Raw genomic sequence first — 22,142 nt, forward strand, 5'->3', positions numbered from 1 at the left:
TAGTAACAGTAACAGTTGATATAAGGACCAGATTGCTAGTAACAGTAACAGTTGATATATGGACCAGATTGCTAGTAACAGTAACAGTTGATATAAGGACCAGACTGCTAGTAACAGTAACAGTTGATATAAGGACCAGATTGCTAGTAACAGTAACAGTTGATATATGGACCAGATTGCTAGTAACAGTAACAGTTGATATAAGGACCAGACTGCTAGTAACAGTAACAGTTGATATAAGGACCAGACTGCTAGTAACAGTAACAGTTGATATAAGGACCAGATTGCTAGTAACAGTAACAGTTGATATAAGGACCAGATTGCTAGTAACAGTAACAGTTGATATAAGGACCAGACTGCTAGTAACAGTAACAGTTGATATATGGACCAGATTGCTAGTAACAGTAACAGTTGATATAAGGACCAGACTGCTAGTAACAGTAACAGTTGATATAAGGACCAGATTGCTAGTAACAGTAACAGTTGATATAAGGACCAGATTGCTAGTAACAGTAACAGTTGATATATGGACCAGATTGCTAGTAACAGTAACAGATGATATAATGGCCAGATTGCTAGTAACAGTAACAGATGATATATGGACCAGATTGCTAGTAACAGTAACAGATGATATATGGACCAGATTGCTAGTAACAGTAACAGTTGATATATGGACCAAATTGCTAGTAACAGTAACAGTTGATATAAGGACCAGATTGCTAGGAAGTAACAGTAACAGTTGATATATGGACCAGATTGCTAGGAAGTAACAGTAACAGTTGATATATGGACCAGATTGCTATTAAGTAACAGTAACAGTTGATATATGGACCAGATTGCTAGTAACAGTAACAGTTGATATATGGACCAGATTGCTAGTAACAGTAACAGTTGATATAAGGACCAAATTGCTAGTAACAGTAACAGTTGATATATGGACCAAATTGCTAGTAACAGTAACAGTTGATATAAGGACCAGATTGCTAGTAACAGTAACAGTTGATATATGGACCAGATTGCTAGTAACAGTAACAGTTGATATAAGGACCAAATTGCTAGTAACAGTAACAGTTGATATAAGGACCAGATTGCTAGTAACAGTAACAGTTGATATAAGGACCAAATTGCTAGTAACAGTAACAGTTGATATAAGGACCAAATTGCTAGTAACAGTAACAGTTGATATAAGGACCAAATTGCTAGTAACAGTAACAGTTGATATAAGGACCAAATTGCTAGTAACAGTAACAGTTGATATAAGGACCAAATTGCTAGTAACAGTAACAGTTGATATATGGACCAAATTGCTAGTAACAGTAACAGTTGATATAAGGACCAGATTGCTAGTAACAGTAACAGTTGATATATGGACCAGATTGCTAGTAACAGTAACAGTTGATATATGGACCAAATTGCTAGTAACAGTAACAGTTGATATAAGGACCAGATTGCTAGTAACAGTAACAGTTGATATAAGGACCAGATTGCTAGTAACAGTAACAGTTGATATATGGACCAGATTGCTAGTAACAGTAACAGTTGATATATGGACCAGATTGCTATTAAGTAACAGTAACAGTTGATATATGGACCAGATTCCTATTAAGTAACAGTAACAGTTGATATATGGACCAGATTGCTAGGAAGTAACAGTTGATATATGGACCACTGGCCACACTGGTTCATCACTAGACACTGCATCCTGGACCATCAATCTCTATCCACTTCCTCTAAGACACTCATCCACTCAAGTGTGATTCCTCTGTCCTATCTATATAGCCCAGAAACACACCATCTATCCACCATTCTCTAACCTATCATCATTTTATACAACTATATATATATATATATATATATATATATATATATATATATATATATATATATATATATATATATATATATATATATATATACGTAAGAAATTCAATAGATTGTGTGTGCTCGTTACTGGGGTTTAAAGTCTATCTACTACACCAGGGTCATTAAGACCGGTTGGTTGGTTAATGGGGTTTAAAGTCTATCTACTACACCAGGGTCATTAAGACTGGTTGGTTGGTTAATGGGGTTTAAAGTCTATCTACTACACCAGGGTCATTAAGACCGGTTGGTTGGTTAATGGGGTTTAAAGTCTATCTACTACACCAGGGTCATTAAGACTGGTTGGTTGGTTAATGGGGTTTAAAGTCTATCTACTACACCAGGGTCATTAAGACTGGTTGGTTGGTTAATGGGGTTTAAAGTCTATCTACTACACCAGGGTCATTAAGACTGGTTGGTTGGTTAATGGGGTTTAAAGTCTATCTACTACACCAGGGTCATTAAGACTGGTTGGATGGTTAATGGGGTTTAAAGTCTATCTACTACACCAGGGTCATTAAGACTGGTTGATTGGTTAATGGGGTTTAAAGTCTATCTACTACACCAGGGTCATTAAGACTGGTTGGTTGGTTAATGGGGTTTAAAGTCTATCTACTACACCAGGGTCCTTAAGACTGGTTGGCTGGTTAATGGGGTTTAAAGTCTATCTACTACACCAGGGTCATTAAGACTGGTTGGTTGGTTAATGGGGTTTAAAGTCTATCTACTACACCAGGGTCATTAAGACTGGTTGGTTGGTTAATGGGGTTTAAAGTCTATCTACTACACCAGGGTCATTAAGGCTGCAGGTCACCTGGTCACCACCAGTCAAGAATACTTTAATACCTAAAATACTGATTAATTTAAACTACCAGTGTATATACACTGAGATATACACCTCTCAGTGTATATACACTGAGATATACACCTCTCAGTGTATATACACTGAGACATACACCTCTCAGTGTATATACACTGAGATATACACCTCTCAGTGTGTATACACTGAGATATACACCTCTCAGTGTATATACACTGAGATATACACCTCTCAGTGTATATACACTGAGATATACACCTCTCAGTGTATATACACTGAGATATACACCTCTCAGTGTATATACACTGAGATATACACCTCTCAGTGTATATACACTGAGATATACACCTCTCAGTGTATATACACTGAGATATACACCTCTCAGTGTATATACACTGAGATATACACCTCTCAGTGTATATACACTGAGATATACACCTCTCAGTGTATATACACTGAGATATACACCTCTCAGTGTATATACACTGAGATATACACCTCTCAGTGTATATACACTGAGATATACACCCTCTCAGTGTATATACACTGAGATATACACCTCTCAGTGTATATACACTGAGATATACACCTCTCAGTGTATATACACTGAGATATACACCTCTCAGTGTATATACACTGAGATATACACCTCTCAGTGTATATACACTGAGATATACACCTCTCAGTGTATATACACTGAGATATACACCTCTCAGTGTATATACACAGAGATATACACCTCTCAGTGTATATACACCATAACAAACTGGCCCTTAATAATAATAATAGTTGCTTCTCTCTCTCTCTCTCTCTAGAGAGAGAGAGAGAGAGAGAAAGAGAGAGAGAGGATGAGAGAGAGAGAAAGAGAGAAAGAGAGAGAGAGAGAGAGAGAGAGAGAGAGAGAGAGGGGGAGAGAGACAGGGAGAGAGAAACAGAGAGGGAGACAGAGTAGTCCCTGTTCACAAAAAGAAGATCAGAGCAGAAATCAGCAACTACAGACCAGTGTCACTGCTGTCAATCACTGGTAAGATCCTTGAGACAATAATCTCAAGACAGAGTTGTTGGACTACCACTCACTACTTTGTGATCGTCAATAAGGCTTCAGGAAAGGTTACTCTGCTGCTGATCTCTTGTTAAACCTCTCCACTAAGTGGCACCAGTCACTGGATGAATCCAAAGTCAGCTGTGTGGTGGCACTGGACATTGCTGGCGCTTTCCACCAGGTGTGGCACCAGGGCCTCTTAGCAAAACTTCAAGCACTGGGAACTGCAGGCTCTATACTATGTCTCCTCAGTGATTACCTTCATGGTAGATCTCTAAGTGTAGTTCTCAATGAACAGAATCAGCAAGACATCCTATTGGGGCAAGTGTTCCACAAGGAAGCGTGCTGGGACCATTGTTATGGAATGTCTACTTCAACGACCTTCTTCATCTCATCCCAGAATCACATGCATATGCAGACGACTGTACACTGACATTCACTTATCTAAGAGAAGAAATGCCAGCTGCTCTAAGCTACATCAGTCACCAGCTGAGAGCTATATCAGCTTGGGGAAATAGATGGCAAGTAACATTTGCACCTGAGAAAACGCAAATGATGATGGTCTCTAGGCACCATGATGGTAATGCTGGTGCAGTAGTAAGGATGAATGGGAGGGTGTTGGCACATGGAGAAGAAGTTGATATCCTTGGGGTGAAATTTGGCTCCAAACTGACCATGAAGAACCACGTTGTAAATCTTGCAAACAAAGCAGCCAGGAAGCTTACAGCATTTCGATATATCTCGCATCTGCTTGACAGTAGAGGTTGCAAGATTCTGTACGAGGCACAAGTACGCTCACACCTTGAGTATGCTCCACTTTCTTGGTTTGCCTCCCCCACCCCCTCTCATCTACGACTGCTTGACAGAGTAGAGAACAGAGCAAGACGTCTCATCTCTCGCCTGGACCCATCCTGGATAGATCTGTTATTTCAGCAGAGCCTTCAACACAGGAGGGATGTGGGTGGCCTTACTGTTATGTACAAGGCCAATATTGTCAAAGTACCACACTTGGATCCACTTCGAGGACAGCGTGAAACAAGCTTCTATACCACAAGACGGGCAGCCAGCAGCAACTTCACTCTGGCTGTACCCTTCTCCAGAACATCACTCCATCTGAGATCATACATACCCAGGATGACTCGAGTATGGAACACATTCGTACAGCATAATGATGTCAACGAGATAAAGTCAGTTGATCAAATGAAAATGCTGGTCCATAGATGGCCCACAACTGGCCCACAGATGGCTCCAACTTCATCATGTTCCCTACTTGTATGTCTCATAACAATAAAAGAGAGAGAGAGAGAGAGAGAGAGAGAGAGAGAGAGAGAGACCTTAAGTCAAGGGTTCGACTCCTGCCCAGCAGCTACAGCCTTGAGTGTCACGGTGCCGGGAGCTGGAGGCCAGCAGCAGGAAGGTGAGACGGTAGTTACGGGAGCGCGGCCAAGCAGTCGTCCGGCTGGGCGCTAGCTCCTGGGCCCCGCCGCTCAGGTTAAGCACCACTTGCTCTGGTAGTTAACTGGTGCAGTGATCACCTGGTATGTCCTAGGTGCTAGCACCTAGGTGAAGTTCCTAGGTGCTAGCACCTAGGTGAAGTTCCTAAGTGGTGGCACCTAGGTGAAGTTCCTAGGTGCTAGCACCTAGTGTGTAGTACTTAGATGTAGTAACTAGTGAGTAGCACCTAGGTATAGTACCTACTGTGTGTAGCATCTAGATGTAGCACCTAGTTGTAGCACACAGTAGCACCTAGGTGATACACCTAGGTGTAGCACCTAGTTGCTGAATAGTAAATAGTCACTAAGTAGGCAATAGTCACTAGTCAGAAAATAGTCACTGACTCGCCTACTTCCCTTTACAGTCACTGACTCACCTACTTCCCTTTACAGTCACTGACTCACCTACTTCCCCTTAGTCACTGACTCACCTACTACCCCTTACAGTCACTGACTCACCTACTTCCCCTTACAGTCACTGACTCACCTACTACCCCTTACAGCCACTGACTCACCTACTTCCCCTTCTAGTCACTGACTCACCTACTTTCCCATAAAGACTCACCTAATTCCCCTTACAGGCACTGACTCATCTACTTCCCCTTACAGGCACTGACCGACCCCAGGTGCCTGGCACCTTTCGGTAACTTCCCAGATGGCAGTCACTGTGACCGCTACGTTTCGTGCTGGGCAGGGCGTGGTTTCACCCATCTCTGTGGCACCAACCTGGTCTTCAATCCTAGTAGCAGGTCCTGTCAGGCTGGTACTAGTTGCCCAGGTTAGTAGTCTGCTAGCCACCAGCTGCCCCAGGTATAACTACTGCTATTTTAAGGTATAACTAATGTATTCTGGGGTATAATTAATATATTTTTGGGTATAACTAATGTATTCTGGGGTATAATTAATATATTTTTGGGTATAACAAATGTATTCCGGGGTATAATTAATATATTTTAGGGTATAACTATTATATTCTCGAGGATAATTAATATATTTTGGGTATAACTAGTATAATTAATATATTTTAAGGAATAACTATTATATTCTGGGGTATAATTAATATATTTTAGGGTATAACTATCATATTCTGGGGTATAATTAATATATTTTGGGTATAACTAGTATAATTAAAATATTTTAGGGTATAACTATTATATTCTGGGGTATAATTAATACATTTTAGGCTATAACTTTTATATTTTATGTTGAGAAGATATTAAATAACTGCAAAGTTAGCAAGGAGCTATGGCCAGGAGCTGTGACTCAACCCCAGCAGACACAGGTCGGTAAATACACACATGTATACATATGTATACATGTATACATATGTATATTGTTACTTCCTGAGTCATTTATTTCCTCTTCCTGTCTTTATTTCTCTCTCTCTCTCTCTCTCTCTCTCTCTCTCTCTCTCTCTCTCTCTCTCTCTCTCTCTCTCTCTCTCTCTCTCTCTCTCTCTCTCTCTCTCACTCTATCTATCTATCTATCTCTCACTCTGTGTTACAAGTCTTGCAACAGTCATTTACGACCTTCAAGTGACGGTGACGACCCGGGTATCGAACCCTGGTGCCTACTATTACTCACCCCCTACATTCTCTCCCTCCCCATAACAATAATAATTATAACAATAATAATAATAATAATAATTTAATATTTGGTTTTTCTTCAAGGATAGCCGGGGAGAGTCTGTGGAAATTCTCTTTAAGAAACTTGTATGTTACCACACACACACCACACACACACACACACACACACACACACACACACACACACACACACACACACACACACACACACACACACACACACACACACACACACACACACACACACACACACACACACACACACACACACGATAAAGCTCATTGAGCCCCTTACAAGCACTCTCGGCGTACCAAAACATAGTCTAGCCAATCATTAAGCCCCTTACAAGCACTCTCGGCGTACCAAAGCATAGTCTAGCCAATCATTGAGCCCCTTACAAGCACACTCGGCGTACCAAAGCATAGTCTAGCCAATCATTGAGCCCCTTACAAGCACCCTCGGCGTACCAAAGCATAGTCTAGCCAATCATTGAGCCCCTTACAAGCACTCTCGGCGAACCATAGCATAGTCTAGCCCATCATTGAGCCCCTTACAAGCACTCTCGGCGTACCAAAGCATAGTCTAGCCAATCATTGAGCCCCTTACAAGCACTCTCGGCGTACCAAAACATAGTCTAGCCAATCATTGAGCCCCTTACAAGCACTCTCGGCGTACCAAAGCATAGTCTAGCCAATCATTGAGCCCCTTACAAGCAGTACCAAAACATAGTCTAGCCAATCAGCCCCTTACAAGCACTCTCGGCGTACCAAAGCATAGTCTAGCCAATCATTGAGCCCCTTACAAGCACTCTCGGCGTACCAAAGCATAGTCTTCATTGAGCAAGCACTCTCGGCGTACAAAATAGTCTAGCATTGAGCCCCTTACAAGCACTCTCGGCGTACCAAAACATAGTCTAGCCAATCATTGAGCCCCTTACAAGCACTCTCGGCGTACCCATAGTCTAAATCATAGTCTAGCCAATCATTGAGCCCCTTACAAGCACTCTCGGCGTACCAAAACATAGTCTAGCCAATCATCATTGAGCCCCTTACAAGCACTCTCTCGGCGTACCGTACCAAAGCATAGTCTAGCCAATCATTGAGCCCCTTACAAGCACTCTCAAAGCATAGTCTAGCCAATCATTGAGCCCCTTACAAGCACTCTCGGCGTACCAAAACATAGTCTAGCCAATCATTGAGCCCCTTACAAGCACTCTCGGCGTACCAAAGCATAGTCTAGCCAATCATTGAGCCCCTTACAAGCACTCTCGGCGTACCAAAGCATAGTCTAGCCAATCATTGAGCCCCTTACAAGCACTCTCGGCGTACCAAAGCATAGTCTAGCCAATCATTGAGCCCCTTACAAGCACTCTCGGCGTACCAAAGCATAGTTATCATTGAGCCCCTTACAAGCACTCTCGGCGTACCAAAGCATAGTCTAGCCAATCATTGAGCCCCTTACAACCACTCTCGGCGTACCAAAACATAGTCTAGCCAATCATTGAGCCCCTTACAAGCACTCTCGGCGTACCAAACCATAGTCTAGCCAATCATTGAGCCCCTTACAAGCACTCTCGGCGTACCAAAACATAGTCTAGCCAATCATTGAGCCCCTTACAAGCACTCTCGGCGTACCAAAGCATAGTCTAGCCAATCATTGAGCCCCTTACAAGCACTCTCGGCGTACCAAAGCATAGTCTAGCCAATCATTGAGCCCCTTACAAGCACTCTCGGCGTACCAAAGCATAGTCTAGCCAATCATTGAGCCCCTTACAAGCACTCTCGGCGTACCAAAACATAGTCTAGCCAATCATTGAGCCCCTTACAAGCACTCTCGGCGTACCAAAGCATAGTCTAGCCAATCATTGAGCCCCTTACAAGCACTCTCGGCGTACCAAAACATAGTCTAGCCAATCATTGAGCCCCTTACAAGCACTCTCGGCGTACCAAAGCATAGTCTAGCCAATCATTGAGCCCCTTACAAGCACTCTCTGCGTACCAAAGCATAGTCTAGCCAATCATTGAGCCCCTTACAAGCACTCTCGGCGTACCAAAGCATAGTCTATCCAATCATTGAGCCCCTTACAAGCACTCTCGGCGTACCAAAGCATAGTCTAGCCAATCATTGAGCCCCTTACAAGCACTCTCGGCGTACCAAAGCATAGTCTAGCCAATCATTGAGCCCCTTACAAGCACTCTCGGCGTACCAAAGCATAGTCTAGCCAATCATTGAGCCCCTTACAAGCACTCTCGGCGTACCAAAGCATAGTCTAGCCAATCATTGAGCCCCTTACAAGCACTCTCGGCGTACCAAAACATAGTCTAGCCAATCATTGAGCCCCTTACAAGCACTCTCGGCGTACCAAAACATAGTCTAGCCAATCATTGAGCCCCTTACAAGCACTCTCGGCGTACCAAAGCATAGTCTAGCCAATCATTGAGCCCCTTACAAGCACTCGTACCAAAACGGCCAATCGTACCGTACCAAAGCATAGTCTAGCCAATCATTGAGCCCCTTACAAGCACTCTTACCAAAGCATAGTCTAGCCAATCATTGAGCCCCTTACAAGCACTCGCGCGTACCAAAACATAGTCTAGCCAATCATTGAGCCCCTTACAAGCACTCTCGGCGTACCAAAGCATAGTCTAGCCAATCAGTGAGCCCCTTACAAGCACTCTCGGCGTACCAAAACATAGTCTAGCCAATCACTAGACCCCTTACAAGCACTCACGGCGTACCAAAACATAGTCTGCCAATCATTGAGCCCCTTACAAGCACAATCGGAGTACCAAAACATAGTCTAGCCAATCACTGAGCCCCTTACAAGCACTTGCGATGTACCAAAACATAGTCTAGCCATTCACTGAGCCCCTTACAAGCACTCGCGACGTACCAAAACATAGTCTAGCCATTCACTGAGCCCATTACAAGCACTCGCGACGTATTAAAACATAGTCTAGCCAATCACTGAGCCCCTTACAAGCACTCTCGGCGTACCAAAGCATAGTCTAGCCAATCATTGAGCCCCTTACAAGCACTCTCGGCGTACCAAAACATAGTCTAGCCAATCATTGAGCCCCTTACAAGCACTCTCGGCGTACCAAAACATAGTCTAGCCAATCACTAGGCCCCTTACAAGCCTTCTCGGCGTACCAAAACATAGTCTAGCCAATCACTAGGCCCCTTACAAGCACTCTCGGCGTACCAAAACGTAGACCAGCCAGTCACTGAGCCTCTTACAAGCACTATCGGCGTACCAAAAGAAACACCAACCAATCACCGAACCTCTTACAAGTGGATCAGAAAGACATGTGCTACAGTTGGCTATATTGTTGAAACCTATCGCCTACACAGTAGGCTTCTTCAGCCAAATACATAAGCAGCAGGTGTAATAGTGAAGATGATGTAATCAGTCCGTCAACCTTGGGGAAACTGTATTTAAGGTGATCAGTCCCTCAGCCTGGAGAAGAGCTCAGCTTCATGGTCTGGAACGACACGAAGCTGAACTCTTCTCCAGGTTGAGGGACTGACCAGTTAAATGCTATTTCTCCAAGGTTGATGGACTGATTACATTATCTTAATTCGCTACTACACCTGCTGCCTCTGTATTTGACTGAAGAACCCTACCGTGTGGGCGAAACCTTTCGACAATAAAAATACCCAATTTTTGCACGTGCTTTGCTGATACACTTGCAAGAGGTTCGGTGATTGGTTGATGTTTGTTTTGGTACGACAAGCATGGTTGTAAGTTGTTCAGTGATTGGTTGATGTTTGTTTTGGTACGACAAGCATGGTTGTAAGTTGCTCAGTGATTGGTTGATGTTTGTTTTGGTACGACAAGCATGGTTGTAAGTTGCTCAGTGATTGGTTGGTGTTTGTTTTGGTACGACAAACATGGTTGTAAGATGCTCAGTGATTGGTTGGTGTTTGTTTTGGCACGTCGAGAGTGCTTTTAAGGGACTCAGTGATTGGCTGTCAGTCTTATATACAATTTCCAGTACATATGACAGGCGCTCTAACCCCAACTCAACCATCATTACCTTCAGAGCCCTCATACACGAGTGTATTAACATACACGGATGTATTAAAATACAGAGATGTATTTTTGGGTGTATATCAGTGGCAGGAAGCGTTGCAATGAGATATGCACTCGAAAATAAGTGTGAGATGTCTCTAACGGTATTCAGGGCCAACCAGGCCAGAGTCTTGAACCAACAGACTCGTGTAGTAGACCTTAAACCCCATTAACCAACCAACCAGTCTTAATGACCCTGGTGTAGTAGACAGACTTTAAACCCCATTAACCAACCAACCAGTCTTAATGACCCTGGTGTAGTAGATAGACTTTAAACCCCATTAACCAACCAACCAGTCTTAATGACCCTGGTGTAGTAGACAGACTTTAAACCCCATTAACCAACCAACCAGCCATAATGACCCTGGTGTAGTAGATAGACTTTAAACCCCATTAACCAACCAACCAGTGTTAATGACCCTGGTGTAGTAGATAGACTTTAAACCCCATTAACCAACCAACCAGCCTTAATGACCCTGGTGTAGTAGACAGACTTTAAACCCCATTAACCAACCAACCAGTCTTAATGACCCCTGGTGTAGTAGATAGACTTTAAACCCCATTAACCAACCAACCAGTCTTAATGACCCTGGTGTAGTAGATAGACTTTAAACCCCATTAACCAACCAGTCTTAATGACCCTGGTGTAGTAAATAGACTTTAAACCCCATTAACCAACCAGTCTTAATGACCCTGGTGTAGTAGATTTCAAACCCCATTAACCAACCAACCAGTCTTAATGACCCTGGTGTAGTAGATAGATTTTAAACCCCATTAACCAACCAACCAGTCTTAATGACCCTGGTGTAGTAGATAGACTTTAAACCCCATTAACCAACCAACCAGTCTTAATGACCCTGGTGTAGTAGACTTTAAACCCCATTAACCAACCAACCAGTCTTAATGACCCTGGTGTAGTAGATAGACTTTAAACCCCATTAACCAACCAACCAGTCTTAATGACTCTGGTGTAGTAGACTTTAAACCCCATTAACCAGCCAACCAGTCTTAATGACCCTGGTGTAGTAGACTTTAAACCCCATTAACCAACCAACCAGTCTTAATGACTCTGGTGTAGTAGATAGACTTTAAACCCCATTAACCAACCAACCAGTCTTAATGACCCTGGTGTAGTAGATAGACTTTAAACCCCATTAACCAACCAACCAGTCTTAATGACCCTGGTGTAGTAGATAGGCTTTAAACCCCATTAACCAACCAACCAGTCTTAATGACCCTGATGTAGTAGACTTTAAGCCCCATTAACCAACCAACCAGTCTTAAAGACCCTGGTGTAGTAGATAGATTTTAAACCCTATTAACCAACCAACCAGTCTTAATGACCCTGGTGTAGTAGATAGATTTTAAACCCCATTAACCAACCAACCAGTCTTAATGACCCTGGTGTAGTAGATAGAATTTAAACCCCATTAACCAACCAACCAGTCTTAATGACCCTGGTGTAGTAGATAGACTTTAAACCCCATTAACCAACCAACCAGTCTTAATGACCCTGGTGTAGTAGATAGACTTTAAACCCCATTAACCAACCAACCAGTCTTAATGACCCTAGTGTAGTAGATAGACTTTAAACCCCATTAACCAACCAACCAGCCTTAATGACCCTGGTGTAGTAGATAGACTTTAAACCCCATTAACCAACCAACCAGTCTTAATGACCCTGGTGTAGTAGATAGACTTTAAACCCCATTAACCAACCAACCAGTCTTAATGACCCTGGTGTAGTAGATAGACTTTAAACCCCATTAACCAACCAACCAGTCTTAATGACCCTGGTGTAGTAGATAGACTTTAAACCCCATTAACCAACCAACCAGTCTTAATGACCCTGGTGTAGTAGATAGACTTTAAACCCCATTAACCAACCAACCAGTCTTAATGACCCTGGTGTAGTAGATAGACTTTAAACCCCATTAACCAACCAACCAGTCTTAATGACCCTGGTGTAGTAGATAGACTTTAAACCCCATTAACCAACCAACCAGTCTTAATGACCCTGGTGTAGTAGATAGACTTTAAACCCCATTAACCAACCAACCAGTCTTAATGACCCTGGTGTAGTAGATAGACTTTAAACCCCATTAACCAACCAACCAGTCTTAATGACCCTGGTGTAGTAGATAGACTTTAAACCCCATTAACCAACCAACCAGTCTTAATGACCCTGGTGTAGTAGATAGACTTTAAACCCCATTAACCAACCAACCAGTCTTAATGACCCTGGTGTAGTAGATAGACTTTAAACCCCATTAACCAACCAACCAGTCTTAATGACCCTGGTGTAGTAGATAGACTTTAAACCCCATTAACCAACCAACCAGTCTTAATGACCCTGGTGTAGTAGATAGACTTTAAACCCCATTAACCAACCAACCAGTCTTAATGACCCTGGTGTAGTAGATAGACTTTAAACCCCATTAACCAACCAACCAGTCTTAATGACCCTGGTGTAGTAGATAGACTTTAAACCCCATTAACCAACCAACCAGTCTTAATGACCCTGGTGTAGTAGATAGACTTTAAACCCCATTAACCAACCAACCAGTCTTAATGACCCTGGTGTAGTAGATAGACTTTAAACCCCATTAACCAACCAACCAGTCTTAATGACCCTGGTGTAGTAGATAGACTTTAAACCCCATTAACCAACCAACCAGTCTTAATGACCCTGGTGTAGTAGATAGACTTTAAACCCCATTAACCAACCAACCAGTCTTAATGACCCTGGTGTAGTAGATAGACTTTAAACCCCATTAACCAACCAACCAGTCTTAATGACCCTGGTGTAGTAGATAGACTTTAAACCCCATTAACCAACCAACCAGACTTAATGACCCTGGTGTAGTAGATAGACTTTAAACCCCATTAACCAACCAACCAGTCTTAATGACCCTGGTGTAGTAGATAGACTTTAAACCCCATTAACCAACCAACCAGTCTTAATGACCCTGGTGTAGTAGATAGACTTTAAACCCCATTAACCAACCAACCAGTCTTAATGACCCTGGTGTAGTAGATAGACTTTAAACCCCATTAACCAACCAACCAGTCTTAATGACCCTGGTGTAGTAGATAGACTTTAAACCCCATTAACCAACCAACCAGTCTTAATGACCCTGGTGTAGTAGATAGACTTTAAACCCCATTAACCAACCAACCAGTCTTAATGACCCTGGTGTAGTAGATAGACTTTAAACCCCATTAACCAACCAACCAGTCTTAATGACCCTGGTGTAGTAGATAGACTTTAAACCCCATTAACCAACCAACCAGTCTTAATGACCCTGGTGTAGTAGATAGACTTTAAACCCCATTAACCAACCAACCAGTCTTAATGACCCTGGTGTAGTAGATAGACTTTAAACCCCATTAACCAACCAACCAGTCTTAATGACCCTGGTGTAGTAGATAGACTTTAAACCCCATTAACCAACCAACCAGTCTTAATGACCCTGGTGCAGTAGATAGACTTTAAACCCCATTAACCAACCAACCAGTCTTAATGACCCTGGTGTAGTAGATAGACTTTAAACCCCATTAACCAACCAACCAGTCTTAATGACCCTGGTGTAGTAGATAGACTTTAAACCCCATTAACCAACCAACCAGTCTTAATGACCCTGGTGTAGTAGATAGACTTTAAACCCCATTAACCAACCAACCAGTCTTAATGACCCTGGTGTAGTAGATAGACTTTAAACCCCATTAACCAACCAACCAGTCTTAATGACCCTGGTGTAGTAGATAGACTTTAAACCCCATTAACCAACCAACCAGTCTTAATGACCCTGGTGTAGTAGATAGACTTTAAACCCCATTAACCAACCAACCAGTCTTAATGACCCTGGTGTAGTAGATAGACTTTAAACCCCATTAACCAACCAACCAGTCTTAATGACCCTGGTGTAGTAGATAGACTTTAAACCCCATTAACCAACCAACCAGTCTTAATGACCCTGGTGTAGTAGATAGACTTTAAACCCCATTAACCAACCAACCAGTCTTAATGACCCTGGTGTAGTAGATAGACTTTAAACCCCATTAAACAACCAACCAGTCTTAATGACCCTGGTGTAGTAGATAGACTTTAAACCCCATTAACCAACCAACCAGTCTTAATGACCCTGGTGTAGTAGATAGACTTTAAACCCCATTAACCAACCAACCAGTCTTAATGACCCTGGTGTAGTAGATAGACTTTAAACCCCATTAACCAACCAACCAGTCTTAATGACCCTGGTGTAGTAGATAGACTTTAAACCCCATTAACCAACCAACCAGTCTTAATGACCCTGGTGTAGTAGATAGACTTTAAACCCCATTAACCAACCAACCAGCCTTAATGACCCTGGTGTAGTAGATAGACTTTAAACCCCATTAACCAACCAACCAGTCTTAATGACCCTGGTGTAGTAGATAGACTTTAAACCCCATTAACCAACCAACCAGTCTTAATGACCCTGGTGTAGTAGATAGACTTTAAACCCCATTAACCAACCAACCAGTCTTAATGACCCTGGAGTCGATGTCTTCAGTCCATCAGTCTTATACCATTATCAAGACTGATGGACTGAACACATCGACTCCAGGCTGAGGGACTGATTATTATTATTATTATTATAATCAAAAAGAAGCGCTAAACCACAAGGGCTATACAGCGCTGTGAGGGACTGATAACTCCAAACTCTTCGTCCGCATTTCCCACCTTTCTCCGTAATGGACTGAAGAAGCCACTGGATGGCGAAACGTTTGCAGAATACAGATACCAAAAGGTTTCTTATCAATTTATCAATTATATAAACCATTTATTCACGTCATTAATAATTATATTTTCAAAAACATCCTGATAATTATTATTTTTTATTAATTATCCATTAAGGTCGATTTTCTGAATTCTGTTTTGTCTCTGACTGAAATATGACACAAATTATGTCTGCAATTAACCGGATAGGTAAATTAAGCTCTGTATAATTATGATTATAGTTTATCAAGCTATCCAGTGTGGATAACTCTTCTCAGAGCTGCAAATAAAGTGTTATGATAATCCCGTAAACGTAAGGCGGAAATAATTAAGAGTACCCTGAACGGATGTTAGTGACGGTGTTTGACTTCCCTGGCTCATCCTGGCTTAATTTATCCGTATTTACTGCATAAGATCAATTTATACGTATAATCTTGTGTAATAAACGTGAATAAAAACTTACCTACTTTCTTACTAACTCACAAAATTAACATAAATTCATTAGAATCACAACTTGTCAAAGATAGCGAAAAGAAAACGAGAATTTCCCGCGCTTTTAAATCCCGGTATTTTGGCGGGAAAAAAGATAAACAAAACAACGTGGCAAATACTGTTTACAGAGCTTTGTTTTTTGCGGAAATGCCATCCCGCAAGACACGGAATGATATGGGTGAGCTGGTAGGTGGCGTAGCGTGTCGTAGAGCGGCGTAGCGTGTCGTAGCGGGGATAATATCACAGACCTTGAACAAAGAACTGAGGGACCAATGACCTTGTCGCTTTTTGGCGGGAATTTTACCCGCCATTTCTTCCCTTAAGTTTCCCGCCAAAATACTATATTTTCTTTTTAGGTATAACTATACAAAATCCACAATTAAATAATATACCCACTCAGAGCTATGATTAAAAACAGTTAGAATATTATAGCAATGCTATTAATTCGGTTATATATATAACCTTAAGAATTTAAGAACTGCTTAAACTAAAACAATAAAAAAATGGAGAATTTACATAGTCAAAAATACAGAAATTCTGAAAGAAAAGTGACAATATCTTTAAGGGCGAAGTTGCTGACTACAGTCACTGAAATTGGTCTCAATTGTTTAATACAATCAGTGAGAATATTCTCACGCCTATGAATACAGACCTAAATTATTATCCGTGTCCTTCTGGCAATTTTTTGGGACATTTATGTATTATTAGAGACGTGTTTCTTTATTCTTGTGTGTAAGTAGGTAAGTATAGTGTGCATTAATTAGGTTATCTACACTGTGTGGATAACGAGGGTAATTATCTACACTGTGTGGATAACGAAGGTAATTATCTACACTGTGTGGATAACGAGGGTAATTATCTACACTGTGTGGATAACGAGGGTAATTATCTACACTGTGTGGATAACGAGGGTAATTACCTACACTGTGTGGATAACGAGGGTAATTATCTACACTGTGTGGATAACGAGGGTAATTATCTTCACTGTGTGGATAACGAGGGTAATTATCTACACTGTGTGGATAACGAGGGTAATTTTCTACACTGTGTGGATAACGAGGGTAATTATCTACACTGTGTGGATAACGAGGGTAATTATCTACACTGTGTGGATAACGAAGGTAATTATCTACACTGTGTGGATAACGAGGGTAATTATCTACACTGTGTGGATAACGAGGGTAATTATCTACACTGTGTGGATAACGAGGGTAATTATCTACACTGTGTGGATAACGAGGGTAATTATCTACACTGTGTGGATAACGAGGGTAATTATCTACACTGTGTGGATAACGAAGGTAATTATCTACACTGTGTGGATAACGAGGGTAATTATCTACACTGTGTGGATAACGAGGGTAATTATCTACACTGTGTGGATAACGAGGGTAATTATCTACACTGTGTGGATAACGAGGGTAATTATCTACACTGTGTGGATAACGAGGGTAATTATCTACACTGTGTGGATAAGTAGGACACCCACACTGTGTGTGGATAATTAGGACACCCACACTATGGATAACTAGGACACCCACACTATGGATAACTAGGACACCCACACTATGGATAACTAGGACACCCACACTATAGATAACTAGGACACCCACACTATAGATAACTAGGACACCCACACTATAGATAACTAGGACACCCACACTATGGATAACTAGGACACCCACACTATGGATAACTAGGACACCCACACTATGGATAACTAGGACACCCACACTATGTATAAGTATGACACCCACACTATGGATAACTAGGACACCCACACTATAGATAACTAGGACACCCACACTATGGATAACTAGGACACCCACACTATGTATAACTAGGACACCCACACTATGGATAACTAGGACACCCACACTATGGATAACTAGGACACCCACACTATGGATAACTAGGACACCCACACTATAGATAACTAGGACACCCACACTATAGATAACTAGGACACCCACACTATGGGTAACTAGGACACCCACATTATAGATAACTAGGACACCCACACTATAGATAACTAGGACACCCACACTATAGATAACTAGGACACCCACACTAGATAACTAGGACACTCACAATATCGATAACTAGGACACCCTCACTATAGATAACTAGGACACCCACACTATGGATAACTAGGACACCCACACTATGGATAACTCGGACACCCACACTATGGATAACTAGGACACCCACACTATGGATAACTAGGACGCCCACACTATGGATAACTAGGACACCCACACTATGGATAACTAGGACACCCACACTATGGATAACTAGGACACCCACACTATGGATAACTAGGACACCCACACTATGGATAACTAGGACACCCACACTATAGATAACTAGGACACCCACACTATGGATAACTAGGACACCCACACTATGGATAACTAGGACACCCACACTATGGATAACTAGGACACCCACACTATTGATAACTAGGACACCCACACTATGGATAACTAGGACACCCACACTATGGATAACTAGGACACCCACACTATGGATAACTAGGACACCCACACTATAGATAACTAGGACACCCACACTATGGATAACTAGGACACCCACACTATAGATAACTAGGACACCCACACTATGGATAACTAGGACACCCACACTATGGGTAACTAGGACACCCACATTATAGATAACTAGGACACCCACACTATAGATAACTAGGACACCCACACTATAGATAACTAGGACACCCACACTATAGATAACTAGGACACCCACACTATGGATAACTAGGACACCCACACTATAAATAACTAGGACACCCACACTATGGATAACTAGGACACCCACACTATGGATAACTCGGACACCCACACTGTGGATAACTAGGACACCCACACTATGGATAACTAGGACACCCACACTATGGATAACTAGGACACCCACACTATGGATAACTCGGACACCCACACTATTGATAACTAGGACACCCACACTATGGATAACTCGGACACCCACACTATGGATAACTAGGACACCCACACTATGGATAACTAGGACACCCACACTATGGATAACTAGGACACCCACACTATGGATAACTAGGACACCCACACTATGGATGGATTAGCAGGATAATTAGAGACAATACGTGTGGGTAAATCGGGTAAATCGGGGATTTAAAACAGAGTTTAGAAGGGGATTTAAGGAAAACTTAAAGATTTTTAAAGTAGTATTTAGGGTTAGACTCCCCCCCCATCCTACCACGGCCATCACACTATGTAGACAGTATTCAATACTATAAAAATAATTCAATCCCATAAAGGAAGGATTCGATCCTATAAGGGATTCGATCCTATAAGGGATTCGATCCTCTAAAGGAACGATTCGATCCTATAAAGGAAGGATTAAGTCCTGTAAAGGATTCAATCCTATAAAGGATTCAATCCTATAAAGGATTCAATCCTATAAAGGATTCAATCCTATAAAGGAAGAATTTAATCCTATAAAGGATCAATCCTATAAAGAAAGGATTCGATCCTATAAAGGATTCAATCCTATAAAGGAATGATTTAATCCTATAAAGGATTTAATCCTATAAAGGAAGGATTCAATCCTATAAAGAAAGGATTCGATCCTATAAAGGATTCAATCCTATAAAGGAAGGATTCAATCCTATAAAGGATTCGATCCTATAAAGTATTCAATCCTATAAGGGAAGGATTCAATCCTATAAAGGATTCGATCCTATAAAGGATTCAATCCTATAAAGGAAGAATTTAATCCTACAAAGGAAGGATCAATCCTATAAAGAAAGGATTCGATCCTATAAAGGATTCAATTCTATACAGGAAAGATTTAATCCTATAAAGGAAGGATTCAATCCTATAAAGGAAGGATTCAATCCTATAAAGAAAGGATTCGATCCTATAAAGGATTCAATCCTATAAAGGATTCAATCCTATAAAGGAAGGATTCAATCCTATAAAGGATTCAATCCTATAAAGAAAGGATTCGATCCTATAAAGGATTCAATCCTATAAAGGAAAGATTTAATCCTATAAAGGAAGGATTCAATCCTATAAAGGAAGGATTCAATCCTATAAAGAAAGGATTCGATCCTATAAAGGATTCAATCCTATAAAGGAAGGATTAATCCTATAAAGGAAGGATTCAATCCTATAAAGAAAGGATTCGATCCTATAAAGGATTCAATCCTATAAAGGAAGGATTCAATCCTATAAAGGAAGGATTCAATCCTATAAAGGAAGGATTCAATCCTATAAAGGAAGGATTCAATCCTATAAAGGAAGGATTCAATCCTATAAAGGAAGGATTCAATCCTTGACTATGATCGTTTTTATATGCACACGTTCGGGTGTACAGTGTGTACATATACTCTTGAAACGTACATGACTGGGTGATAAAGTGAGCAAATGTTTACACGCACACATTGATGTCCTTGTGTGTGTGTGTGTGTGTGTGTGTGTGTGTGTGTGTGTGTGTGTGTGTGTGTGTGTGTGTGTGTGTTGTGTGTGTGTGTGTGTGTTGTGTGTACTCACCTATTTGTACTCACCTATTTGTGGTTGCAGGGGTCGAGTCCTAGCTCCTGGCCCCACCTCTTCACCGGTTGCTACTAGACCCTCTCTCTCCCCGCTCCATGAGCTTTATCAAACCTCGTCTTAAAACTGTGTATGGTTCCTGCCTCCACTACGTCATTTTCTAGGCTATTCCACTGCCTTACAACTCTATGACTGAAGAAATACTTCCTACTATCTCTCTGACTCATTTGTGTCTTCAACTTCCAATTGTGGCCTCTTGTTTCTGTGTCCCCTCCCTGGAACATCCTGTCCTTGTCCACCTTGTCTATTCCACGCAGTATTTTATATGTCGTTATCATGTCTCCCCTGACCCTCCTGTCCTCCAGTGTCGTCAGGCCAATTTCCCTTAATCTTTCTTCATAGGACATTCCCCTTAGCTCTGGAACTAACCTTGTTGCAAACCTTTGTACTTTCTCTAGTTTCTTGACGTGCTTTATCAAGTGCGGGTTCCAAACAGGTGCTGCATACTCCAGTATGGGCCTGACATACACGGTGTACAGTGTCTTGAATGATTCCTTACTAAGGTGTCGGAATGCTGTTCTCAGGTTTGCCAGGCGCCCATATGCTGCAGCAGTTATCTGATTGATGTGTGCTTCCGGAGACATGCTCGGTGTTATACTCACCCCAAGATCTTTCTCCTTGAGTGAGGTTTGCAGTCTTTGGCCACCTAGCCTATACTCTGTCTGTGGTCTTCTGTGCCCTTCCCCTATCTTCATGACTTTGCATTTGGCAGGATTAAATTCGAGAAGCCATTTGCTGGACCAGGTGTCCAGTCTGTCCAGGTCTCTTTGAAGTCCTGCCTGGTCCTCATCAGATTTAATTCTCCTCATTAACTTCACATCATCAGCAAACAGGGACACTTCTGAGTCTAACCCTTCCGTCATGTCGTTCACATATACCAAAAATAGCACTGGTCCTAGGACCGACCCCTGTGGGACCCCGCTCGTCACAGGTGCCCACTGTGATACATGTGTGTGTGTGTGTGTGTGTGTGTGTGTGTGTGTGTGTGTGTGCACTCACCTAGTTGAGGTTGCAGGGGTCGAGTCCAAGCTCCTGTCCCCGCCTCTTCACTGGTCGCTACTAGGTCACTCTCCCTGAACCATGAGCTTTATCGTACCTCTGCTTAAAGCTATGTATGGATCCTGACTCCACTACATCGCTTCCCAAACTATTCCACTTACTGACTACTCTGTGGCTGAAGAAATACTTCCTAACATCCCTGTGATTCATCTGTGTCTTCAGCTTCCAACTGTGTCCCCTTGTTACTGTGTCCAATCTCTGGAACATCCTGTCTTTGTCCACCTTGTCAATTCCTCTCAGTATTTTGTAAGTCGTTATCATGTCTCCCCTATCTCTCCTGTCCTCCAGTGTCGTCAGGTTGATTTTCCTTAACCTCTCCTCGTAGGACATACCTCTTAGCTCTGG

General features: G+C 42.0%; 1 protein-coding gene across 1 annotated transcript in view; it reads left to right on the forward strand.

Annotated features, from left to right (window-relative positions):
• Window positions 1-22,142, forward strand: part of LOC138855540 (uncharacterized) — a 62,800-nt gene that overhangs the window by 19,337 nt on the left and 21,321 nt on the right. The window contains exon 2 of the mRNA XM_070105415.1: window positions 5,825-5,993. Coding sequence (XP_069961516.1) covers window positions 5,825-5,993 — 169 coding nt within the window. The remainder of the gene's footprint in view (window positions 1-5,824; window positions 5,994-22,142) is intronic.

This window comes from Cherax quadricarinatus, chromosome 98 (assembly GCF_038502225.1).
Source record: "Cherax quadricarinatus isolate ZL_2023a chromosome 98, ASM3850222v1, whole genome shotgun sequence".
NCBI lineage: Eukaryota > Metazoa > Arthropoda > Malacostraca > Decapoda > Parastacidae > Cherax > Cherax quadricarinatus.